The 12,161-nt window shown below is 44.6% G+C and overlaps 1 protein-coding gene and 1 pseudogene across 1 annotated transcript; both read right to left on the reverse strand.

Annotated features, from left to right (window-relative positions):
• Window positions 1-3,837: 3,837 nt before the first annotated feature.
• LOC103716561 (putative aquaporin TIP-type RB7-5A) lies at window positions 3,838-6,389 on the reverse strand (annotated as a pseudogene).
• A 4,123-nt stretch (window positions 6,390-10,512) lies between these two features.
• LOC103716560 (putative aquaporin TIP5-1) lies at window positions 10,513-11,620 on the reverse strand. The gene is made up of 3 exons (XM_008804602.5): window positions 11,462-11,620; window positions 11,091-11,341; window positions 10,513-11,013 (listed from the first exon to the last, which is right to left on the reverse strand). Exons 1-3 carry the CDS (start codon window positions 11,586-11,588, stop codon window positions 10,612-10,614), a joined length of 780 nt encoding a protein of 259 aa, XP_008802824.4. The 5' UTR covers window positions 11,589-11,620; the 3' UTR covers window positions 10,513-10,611.
• Between the last annotated feature and the right edge of the window lie 541 nt (window positions 11,621-12,161).

Consider the following 12,161-nt stretch of genomic DNA (forward strand, 5'->3'; position numbering starts at 1 on the left):
AACTAAGTTCAGTGGCTCGACTCTCCCTCCCAGAGCCGACCCCATTGTCCACATTCACCACACCATCCCCCTCCAATCCCATGCTGGAAGCAGGCTCAGAACTCCCCTTCTGCACAGCTGCCAAAGTCTGGGACAGTAGCTCGCTATGGCTCGGGGTACTGTTCCCCCGTGCCAAATGGCACAAGGTCTTCACAGTGCCATCTCCCTCCCTGCCGAAATCTCCTCTAGATGTTGCAGCAACCTCAGCTCGGGCAGACTCAGCTTGACCATCCGGCGGCTGCACCGCGCCCATCGACACCTCCGCCGCCTTCAAGACCGACGGGAGGTCCCCCACCGAGGTGGCTCAGGAGAACCTCCAACCTGAGGGTCGACCGCCGTTTGCTTCCCGCCCGCCTCCGGCCTTAGGCGGCTTCGACCTCGACGATGCCGCCGGCGGAGGGGAACTTTGGCTTCTCCGATGCCCCACCGCCACCAACCTGCGAAAGCCCCCTGCCGGACGAGCACCACCAGCTGGGCCCGGGACGTCGACGAAGCCGCCCTTCTTTGATGGACTGCGGGCACGTTTGAGCGGACTCAAACCCGGTCCGCGACCCGCGTCCAATACCGGTAGGTCCCGGCCAACCGCTATTGGACCCAGCCCAACGCCAGGCCCTGTAGCACCCGACCCGGTCTTAGGACTAAGCGGGCCAGATCCCGCCCGCCTATCCACAATAGCAATGGGCCGCGTCCCGTTGCCGGCCCAGCCTCCCGAAGGCCGGTCCCTCTCAGCCAGCACCGAGTCACTGGTCGACTCGGACAAAGCTCCGAAAGCGCCCCCCAGATGACTCACATCGCCTCCCGAGTTGCCCCCGGAGCTTTCACCCTTCTTCACCGGCGATTTCCGTCGGGCCACCTTGGATGGCTTCTGCCAGCCATCCAGGTCCACAGGGGATACAGAGGGGACCGACTCCCCATCCACCGGAGATATCTTCGTCCGAGAAGGCGTGCCCATCGATTGTGGACCAGTCTCCGCCGCCATCGTCTTCCTCGGCTTCACGTTCCCTTCCCCGGCCCTCATCTGCCGAACCCTGTGTGTGACCAACCACGGCCCATACCCTGGGTTCACCGGAGGTTCGATACCACCGACCCCTCCCTGTGAAGGGATCTCCGATGTACCCTTCGGCACCTCCGTAGCTGCCTCACTGCAACCATCCACCGGGGATACGAACGGACCCGCCACACAGAAGGCTTCTCCGTGCCCAACCCTGCCGCATCTGCAACACGGATTCGGAAGGTTCTCAAAAATGAACCCTTGCCAAACTCTCTCCTCCCTCCCCGTGCCTTCCCCTTCACAAAGGTTCCTCCTCTCAGAGGTTGTTGGAGGTCCACCTCGATCTTGACCCTCGCAAATCCCCGCTTCTTGCCCTGTTCTGTAGTCTCGTCCACTGCCAGCGGCTTACCAGCCTTCGCCGCCAACTGGAGGATGACGGATTCCTCCCAGTAATCCAATGGCAGCCCGGGCATTCGTAACCAGACCATTACCTTGTTTAGCTCGCCTGCGCCGGGATTGAAATTTGGCCTCCACCGCTCCATGGCATGGATCTGCCCTGCCACCAACCATGGCCCCCAACTCAATGCCTTCTCCCTGTGTTCCTCGCAGGAGAACCGCACCACAAAGAAGCCATCCAGCAGTGGGAAGATCTCGGGGAGGTCAGGTAACTTCATGGCACGCCGAATCTCCTTAACCACCCATTCGGCAGGGACGACTCTTCCCAGGCTCCGAATCAGCACTGCCAGGGCCTTCCATGGCTTCCTGATTTCCTCCAACATATCATCGTCGACCTCCACCTCGTCATCGTATCGATTCTGCATCGCCACCAGTTCCCGATCGGGGATCCGATGGTTCGTCCAATGCGGCCTCCTCGGAGCGCCTCTAGCCACCCCGACCACGACGGTTCCCTCGCCACACCCCCCCCCCTGTGTTCCGGTTTGGACGGGTTGGAGCGCCATCCACCGACCCCGTCTTCCTCCCCACCTCCGGCTCCGCCATCTCCCCCGACCGCCACTCGTTCGGGATAATCCCCGTGAGACCGCCCACGGTCGCACGAAGATTAAAGCACTCACTCACCAACCCTCCTTCTCCTGTCACTTTTTTTTTTTTTTTTGGGTTGATGAAACCTTCTCCTGTCACGCTGGCATGCTAAAAGTAGAATGGAATTGTAAAATCAGGACGCACCCAACCACGAAAACACCCAAACAAACACCTTACATGGATAAGAGGGGCCCATGTCAACTAAAAGGGTGTACGGTTGGTCATCTAATGGCGTGGATTTTTATTGGATGGGGACGAGCTGCTCCCTCTAATGAGTCGTTTGGGTCGTACTTAGTTGAAGCCCTCGCGGGTGTAGAGCCGCCACATCATTATTGGATCAACGTGCGATTTGGGAGGTATGGAAGTCCCAACTCTGGAGGTCAACATATAAATCCAGAGTGCCCTCTATGGTTTTAGGACTTTCCAGGTAACTTTTTGGCTTTACCATGGCACTTCTGGTTGTTTTGGCGTAAATTTTACAATCTGGTGGAAAGATGGGTATATCGTGTGCACTTGCTGCTCCAATACAAACACATTTTTCCCCACCTTTTTTTTTTCTTACCTTGATGGTATTTTCCTATACAAAAATAATAGAAGGTTCAATGGGCATGCTTCCAAAACATTTAGGATACAAGGATCTGTACGAGCATATATTTAATTCGATATTGGCTATATATGAGGTACCTTGAATACTGACCAAAAAATTCAAATAATATTTTTTAATTAGCTTTTTTTTGGATAAGGTCCTAAATTACGATAAATAGTATCAGACCCGGCCCATAGCCCTTGTAAATTTTGGGACGTTACAACATGGGACTATTTGGATTGACCACAGACCGATCATGATGTTTATAATTAGATTTGAATAGATTTTGACCCTTAGACTGGCGAAATGCTAAGTCTTAAATAAAAACATATGCGAGGATTCGTGCGGACATGTGTTTAGTCTTATATTGGATATGCACTGAGTAGATCTTAGATATTTATATGGGACCAAAAATCTCAAATAATATCTTCTAGGTAGTCTTTTTAGATAAAATCCTAAGTTGTCATATAGAATGATACATACTTGTGTCAAGCACTATCAAATGGAGGAACTAGAGTGGTTAGCCTAAACTTTGAGCCATAAATAGCAAGTGTATCCAGATTACTAGAAAATTATCTGGTTAACCTAACTTTGAGTCATGTGCCTTGCTTAACAATTTTCTCTATTTCAAACAAAATGGCTTGGAGATCCGACAACAATATTAAGACAATGTTACAACAGTTTATTTATGTATTTAAAAATGTAGCAACCAAGGTTTGCATGGAGGATCACATAGAAATTGCAGTGGAGAAACAGAGAAAGAATGATTCATATATATGCTCTGTTTTCCTTTTACAGCATCTAAAAATGAGTGGCTAATCACACAATAAATAATGACATATCTTATATTTTTCTTATCTTTCCCTCTCACTGTTCTATTTTACGTCCTCCAGGAAGCAAAACAAATTGCTGGTGCGATATTTTCCTACTTTTCAGGCCTTATTTGTGCTCCCCATAAATGTTTAAGATTACAACATCTCGTCTGATATGCTTTAGACTGCCACTCCCTTATCAAGAACAATGATTGATCAAATCGCCCTTGACATGCGTACATTCCGCGTGGCCCACGTTATGTACTCTTATATGTACATTTATTATCGTAATATATGGAAAACCCAAGCACGAGAGTGATAGGAAAGCGAAGGCGATCACATCCAATTCAACCCAACAATTCCCCTCATCAATGTCTCGACGGCCTGGGCCGGAACCGGCTCATAGGAACAATGAAGATGTCCCTGTAAATGAGCCCAGCAAGCCCGCCTCCAATGAGCAGGCCCACCCAGAAGACCCAGTTGCTGGCGAAATCTCTGGCCGCAACGCCGGTCCGAAGGAACGGGCACGGTTCATGAAGCCACCGCCGAAGGGGCTGGCAACGAGGATGTTGGCCCCACGATGAAGCCGATGGCCATGGGTGCCACCGTCCAGGGCGAGCCCTTCTTGGGGTTCACTGCCATTGCGTAAACCATGTACACTAGCGCGAAAGTGATCACCACCTCCATCACTGCTTTGTGATACTATTGGTTGGTTAAAAATGTAAAACTATTGGTTGCGCTGTTATAGGCTGAAAATGTGATACTATTAGTTGCTCCAGTCTGAAAATGTGAAATTATTAGTTATACTATTGATTACCCTGCCACAAGCAGGATACTATTGGTTGTCCCATCATAGGTTAGAAATATATGATACAATTGGTTGCCCCATCATGGGCTGGAAATGTAACCGGGATTTGGCCAAAGTCAAAAAGATAATTGATTTGAATCAAGTTAAAAAAAAATACAATAAAAAGCATTGAAAACACTAATAAAGATTTACGAGATATCATTTGATATATCACTCTTGAGTGGCTGGATTTCTATAATATTTGATATACATATTACGCTAATTATTTGAACATTAGCCGGTTTGTGATTTCATAATGTGTGCGGCGATTTCTTATGATTTTCAAACTTATGCTATAATTATAATGCTGTGGATGTGTGGAGATTTTTACTCGACCGTAAAACTCACAACTCTTTCCTCTTTCTCTTAATTTTTCAGACTTGCGGGTTGCATAATACATGACTATGGTTGAAATCACAAGTGGAGGGGATGACTAGATAGAGTATCATTGATACTGGTTGGATGATCAAATTTTGACCAACTCTGTTGCTTGGTATGAATTGATATCATTGTTCAAATGATATTGAGGTTGTAATATATTTTTAGGCCTTGCATTTACTTTAGGGCTTTGCCCTAGGAAGTATGCGGTTGTGTCGCACTCCGGATCCGAATGGTGGATTTGGGGCATGACAAAGTATGTGAGGATCCGTGCGGGCGTATGTTTAGTCTTACGTTGGTTATTCGCTGGGTAGATCTTGGGTACTTATATAGGATTAAGGAATCCAAATAATATCTTTCGGCTAGCTATTTTGGGTGAGGTCTTGGGTTGTTATAAATGGTTTTAGAACAGATCCGACCCATAACCTATGTGGACTAGGGGACACCGCAACACCAATCCATTGGGGCTGACCACGGGCCTATTGTAGTGCTTGTGATTAGATTTGAATGGCTTTCAAACCTTAGCCTAACGAGGACGCCAGGGCTTAAACGAAGGAAGTATGTGAGGATCCGTGCGGGCGTATGTTTAGTCTCACATCAGTTATTCGTTGGATAGATCTTGAGTACTTATAGAGGATCAAGAAACCCAAATAATACATTTTGGCTAGCTATTTTGGGCAAGGTCCTCGGTTGTTACAAGCCCCCTCAACCTCGTTCATCCTCATCGCCACCCCGTGCATCGATATCGCCTTAAATGGAAACAAATTGAACGGTTGAGATTGATTTTTATCTGATGGATGACGATGGATGGTGGGGATATTTTTGGTATTGTTTTTAGCTTGTTGCCGATTACGAACTTAAGGAGGAGGCAAGCGACGGTGGAGCTGAGGAGCTGGGCGACACAGTAGAAGATGCCGGTGAGGATGGTGATGTGGTCGCCCACGACAAGGCCGAAGGTGACAGCGGGGTTGAGGTGGCCACAGGAGATATTGGCCGCCATCAAGATGCCCTCGAAGAGGAAGAAGCCATGAGTGACGGCGATCGCCATGGGCGATGACGATCGCCACCTGCTCGGCCAGGTCCAGCGCGTCATCCGCTGTCAGCTTCCTGTAGTCACACCGCAAGTAGGGAAACATCGTAGTAACAATACTAGAATAGGAGCCGCACATGCAATACATATATTTTAATTTGGTGCATCAGAACGGGTCTCCTATTTTTTGTTATGAAAATTATGAGGATTACAAGATAAAATTCTAGGTAGTCCATAAGTATTTGTATGCCTATAGAAATTATTATGCTATCATGATATTTATTTAGAATTTTCTATAAAGCATGACAATATATTTATGTGCTATATTGACAAAGTTAACACAACTTAAGACAATATTAATTTTTTGTTTTTTTTTTCTTTTTGGCTAAGGATTCTTCGGCGGAAGAGAAAGAAAAAAGATGCATGTTAATTTATTACAGCTTTTATAAGTATTGTAATGCATATACTGACTATAACATTTCTGTTCATGGTCAACAGAAAAAAAAAAATCAAAATTGTTGCATGCTGGCTTCCTTACCATAAGCGATCGCAGAGCCAACGCCGGTGAACACGAAGAGGAGGGTGGCGATGAGCTAGGCCAAGCAGGCCTTCAACGAGCCCACACTGAATGAGTCACCGAGGCTTCCGAAAGAGAGATTCACCATCTTTGGCATAGGTGTGAGGCTAGAACAATAAGCTCTGTGGAGAAGAACAATAAGGGCTGCTTGTACGCTCTTCTCCTGCTGTCCTTAGTTACACGTGCGGTCATGCACCCTGCCAATCAGCTTATCTCCATGCATCCTATATGAGACGAGCCCAACATGAATAATAAATGAGGTGATGGATGTGGTGCACGGACATGTGGTGGATTATTTTGTCTATTAATTGCTTAAGTAGATTGTAGAGATTATTATTGCTTGATAAGTAATATTCTATTTAATTATACGAAAAAAAAAACAGCATTATTGTTTCTTGATTGCAATTTTTTCCAAAAATTGCATTATCACCAGCACAGGTTTTTGCAACCAAAAAAAAAAAAAAAAAACGAGGCCCTTCATTGCATGGCTATCTCGTTATTTGATGGACCAAATTTTATTTATTCTCTATTCTATATGATGATAGCGGCATAATTGCTTCAGGCTCCAATAATATTATAACACGAAACTACTTGAGTCTTTTTGAGCATTCCTTGGTACGAAGATACCATCATAAAGCTTGCTTTTGTTGATACCTACGTAAAAACAAAAGCATATCTACCGAAAAAATAGATATTTCAAGTAACTCAATTCTTTCTTAACAGAAAGAAATAAGAAACTACACCACGTAAAAAGGAGGCTGCATTTTGAATACTAAGATAATTGCCGTCAATGCTTCCTCTTATTAACCATAACCAGCCGTACTTCACATATTTTGCATGTTTTCAGCGCTATACATTATTGTGATGCAAATTCCTTCAGTTGTTACTCATGCATGGAAGTACATCTACCAAATGAATTAGGATTCTAGCTATAAATTAATGTTTCCTTCTACATGATGACATGCTTCTCGCTCATGTGCCGCGAGCTAGTAATATAGACTTCTTGAATTCTGTTTAACCAGGCATGCATCTCTGTCTGTGAAATCAATAACCATCTCAGCCCCCACTTTGCTCCTGCTTCATGTTCTGCCGTTCATGGCTAGCATGAGGCTGAATTTAAGAAGCTGAGCTGCTTGGATGTTTTTTTCAGTTTTGAGGTAAGTGGAGGCTAAGGAGGCGAATCCTCCATGAGCCACCAAATTTTATCTACAGAGAGAATATTTAAAACAGAAGTTTAAAGAAGGTATAAGAATGTACAAGGATTTAGAATCAGCTCTAAGAGTAGAGAGGGAAAAAAGAGCTAGAAAAGAAAAGATAACCAAAGCAAGAAAGAGAACAAAAACAGGATAGATCGCACCCCACCCGGGTGTTTGAAGTAAGCTGCTGTCGATAGAATACTGTATAGCCCAATGAAGAAAATAGAGTAATTTAAGCATCAGCGGACCAATTGAAAGATTGAAGGGAGTGGCTGCAGTGGAAATGAAGCACCGAAGACATCGGCCTGGTGTAAGAAAATTCAGAATACAGACAAGAGGTGGATCTCCTTGGATGCTGCACTTCGGATTCTCCTTTGTTTTTTTTTGTGGCAGACCAGCGTACAGACCCGGTTTAAATACCAAACATACATATAAATACCAAACGACGTGCCTTCACAACAGAGGTTTTACAACAGAAGGTTCACCATGTCAAAAATGCTCGAGTAACTCAGTTTTGGAACTCAAAAGGTCGCTCTGCTGATGGGCATGTGATCAACATCAGATACAACTCGTGAGTTATTGACATACTCTGCTAGAAATCAAGAGATACAAGGTTACAATGTAGTTTTGTTTCTAGGATCAAGCTGTACCCAGCTGACTTATACCTTTTTAGATTTTTTTTTTTTTGATGAAAGGAAAGCTAGAAGACAGCCACCCAAAATTTATTTAGAAGAGAAGATTGAGAATGTACAAGGAAAGGCCAACTCCTGTCTAGAGTTGGCAGGAGAGTTTATATCACAAGGTTCACCAGATTTTTGCCCGGAACGGAAGAGACACTGAGACACAGCAAGCAAAAGATAATCTAAAATCAGCTAAGAGGAAGTAAGCTGCCGAACAAAATTTACTCTTCCTGAGAAACAGCAGAAGTGTGGCAGGGAAAAAAGAAAATACTCCATTTTGAAGAGCAGCAGTCCAGGGAGGCAGCTTGACAAACTGGATATCATACTTTGATGGTTCTATTTATTCCTGAACAATATTTGACGACTCCCTCACTTTTTATGGTTGTTTCTGTATGTGTCTGAGTGTCTGTGTGGGTGTGAGAGAGAGATGAGTTCTTTTTATTGCTCAGTTAATTAGGAGCTATCAACTAACTGAAAATTAATTAAAGCCCAACAGGATGTAAGTCTACCATGCAAATAGCTTGTGATGGAGAAGAATACTTGTGGAAGGTGCACTTTTTTTTATGCAAATACTTTGCTTCAAACTTCTGGGCATCCCAAAAATGGAATGATAACTAATTTGAGCTTTTGGATAAGAAATATTTGCTGTTTACTTTGCATTCTTTCCATGCATATTTGTAACTAAGGGCCTGCTTAGGCATCCCAAAAATGGAATGATAACTAATGATATTTCAGCGCATATATTGTTCTTAGCATGATCAACTGTTTCATGCATTATGCTTGTATCGGCCATCATGTTTATCACTCCAAATTTCGCTTACAGTGGTTAAATTTTGCTTATGTTTTTGCTTCTTTAATAAATTGTTTCCAACCACTGGATTTTCTCTAACCTCAGTCCTTTTTAAGACATTCTGCTAATGTTGAAGATTGATGAAATGTTTTATCATTGATATCAGTTTGATGTTAAGCCAAGGACTCCTCATGTGATCTAAATCTGTTTGCATAGGACTTCTGGTTATCATGCAGCCAAAAAGGTACATAAAATTTGCATCAATAAGAGGCATAGTTTGTTCCTCATTTTAAGAATGAGATGTAGTTCTCGCAGTTGAACAGTTGTTGCTTTCCAACTGAGTAATGATATTATTGCCGCAGATATAGACCTAGATTATTGGTATTCAAGCTTCCTTGCAGTCATGGGTTCATTGTTGTATCGTTCCAAACAAATAGACGTGGCGTTGAATCTTGACATCAACTCAAGCACTCAGGATTACAAATCAACATTGGAGATAGAATAGGCATTCAGCCATTGAGATGGTGCCTTATAGCAGTTGGAAGCTTTAAAACCATACTGATGCGAGATAGGTTAACAATCAAGAACTTGTATCTAGGAATAATATATATGTATATATTTGAAAAATTGGATCACTTTTTTTCAATAATAATCCCCGGACTTTTCTAGATCATTGTGAACTTGCTCTTGACTAGTACAATAACACATCTTTACGTGTGCATGGACTTGTATTATGTGTGTATCTATTACGGTTACAGTGCATCATATAAATGTTTGTACCAATTTAACGATAGGATCGTAATAATCTGATAACAATCCAGAACTTGTATCTAGGAATAATATATATGTATATATTTGAAAAATTGGATCACTTTTTTTCAATAATAATCCTCAGACTTTTCTAAATCATTGTGAACTTACTCTTGACTAGTACAATAACATCTTTACATGTGCATGGACTTGTATTATGTGTGTATCTATTACCATTGCAAGTGCATCATAATGCAAATATTTGTACCAATTTAGTGATAGGATCGTAATAATATGATAAAGTTCAAAAGGATCATTTCTCTCCCAACCTGCTCGGTACGGCACATTCCTTCTCTAGTTTAGAAAAGCTTGTGCAATACACGGGGTATAAGGTCATAACCCACTCTAGTTCCTCCATTTGATGGTGCTCGACTCAAATATGTATCATTCTATATCTGGTAATTTTTTTTTCTCTTAATTTTGAATACTTTTTCTTTTCTATACCTTAGTTGCTACATTTTTAAATACATAAATAAATTGTTGCAATTTTGTCTTAATATTTTTGTCAGATCTTCAAGACATAATGTTTGAAATAGAGAAAATTGTAAAGAAAAACTCATGCATGACTCAAGGTTTATGTTAACCAAATTAATAATTTTCTAATAATCCGGATACACTTGCTATTTATTATTCAAACAACTTCTCATCCCGTTGGAACAATCTTTCGGTAATAATTGCATCACAGATTCGTTCACACTTAAAAACTGCTTCAATGCTTGAAACTGACATTGGTATCAAAACTGAAGCAATGTTCATTTGAATTAAACCAAAGAAACTTAGTCGGAAGTTGCAGTTACATGTCAATCTAACTACAAGAAAACAAAAACTACCCTCTCAAACAACCTCGGCTTCACCATGCCGGGAGTCAGAAGCAGAGGGGAGAGACGGGTACACGAGATTCTGGTGGACTAGCGCAGCCAGGGCCGCACCGATCAGAGGGCCCACCCAGTACACCCCTTGGTTCTTAAGGTCCCCGCTGATGACGGCCGGTCCGAAGGACCGGGCCGGGTTCATGGACCCGCCCGTGAGCGAGCCGGTGGCCAGGACGCACGCGCCTGCCACCATCCCAACAGCCAGGGGCCCCACCGCCGACCCGGCCGAGCCACCTCTCATTCCTGTCCCCCTCTGGTCGGACGCCACGTAGACCGTGTACACCAGCGCGAACGTCGTCACGGCTTCCAGTGTTGCCCCTCCGAACCCCGTCATCTGCGTTGCTATCCCGGTCGTCGGTACCGCCTGCCAGAAGGGCATTTTAGTCAGTCCCGTAACAATGTTCATCGCGAAAATGCAAACTTAATTTATGGCTTGCTGACCTGGCCGGCGGAGGCGAGACGGAGGACGAGGCAGGCGAGGGTGGAGCCCACCAACTGAAAGATCCAGTAGAAGATGGCCGTTGGGACGCTGACGTGGCCGGCGACGGCGAGGCCGAATGTGACGGCGGGGTTGACGTGGCCGCCGGAGGCGTCCGCGGCAATGTACATCGCTGCGAAGAGCGCGAAGCCTTGCGCCACCGCCGTCGCCACTAGAGACGACGCCTCCGATGTCACGTCCGGAGTTAGCATCCCTGCAAACAGAGAAATGCAGTTCAGAAACCGAATAAAGCAATTGAATGACAGAGAGAGGGGGGAAGAGAGAGAGAGAGAGAAAGAGAAACTGACGGGAAGAGAGGGAAAGAGAAACTGACGGGCAGAGATGGCGGAGCCAACGGCGGCGAAGACGAAGAAAAAGGTGGAGATGAACTCGGCAAGATAGGAGCGGAGGGCGGGGAGAGAGATGGACTGCTGGAACTGACTTCGGACAGAGGATGCCATTTCTCTTTTACTTTGTTTCGTAGAGATAGATAGATGCGAAGAAATGGGAGAAGGAAGACGGTTGGTGGCGCTTTAAAAGGTTTGGGCGAAGGGCTGGAACGATCCGCGAAAGGACGTTGGGAGCCGTTATTGGCGGTTCTCGATCCCCTGCCGTACGGTTTCTACGATGGGGTGCGACGCCGGCCCAGGGCCGCTAGTGAAGTTAAGCCTGGCCAGTCCTGGAGGCCCAAATTAAAGTGGGCCGTAGAGATTATGGGCCTGGTTGTAGGTGAGCATGGTTAGCATTCGCATGAGGGAAAAGATGGTCAGTCCAACTTAGTTGAAGTTTTGCCCAAGCGTTTCAAGAAAACAAGTAAGAAGGGGTTCATTCTGCATTAATCACAAAATTATTATTTCATTAGCAAATTTATAGCTAATATAAGAATTCTATTGTTGTAACTTTTATGTGATAAAGCTCCTCCAACTGCTCTCTATTTTAACAGCCATTGATATGGCCCTACCATCACCTACTGAGCCGGCAAAAAGCTGATATAATAATATCTTATATTAAGGTCCGTTTTTCTCTGGGTTAGA

This window comes from Phoenix dactylifera, chromosome 3 (assembly GCF_051530095.1).
Source record: "Phoenix dactylifera cultivar Ajwa chromosome 3, Ajwa_hap1_PhDact_Kaust_v1.1, whole genome shotgun sequence".
Taxonomy (NCBI): domain Eukaryota; kingdom Viridiplantae; phylum Streptophyta; class Magnoliopsida; order Arecales; family Arecaceae; genus Phoenix; species Phoenix dactylifera.

Excerpts from the sequence above, each read along its gene's own strand:
- LOC103716560 (XM_008804602.5), bottom strand. The coding sequence starts at position 11,588 with ATGGCATCCTCTGTCCGAAGTCAGTTCCAGCAGTCCATCTCTCTCCCC. Across the intron at positions 11,342-11,461 it reads TGGCTCCGCCATCTCTGCCC|GGATGCTAACTCCGGACGTG; the intron begins GTCAGTTTCTCT and ends CTCTGTTTGCAG. Across the intron at positions 11,014-11,090 it reads GTCTCGCCTCCGCCGGCCAG|GCGGTACCGACGACCGGGAT; the intron begins GTCAGCAAGCCA and ends CCCTTCTGGCAG.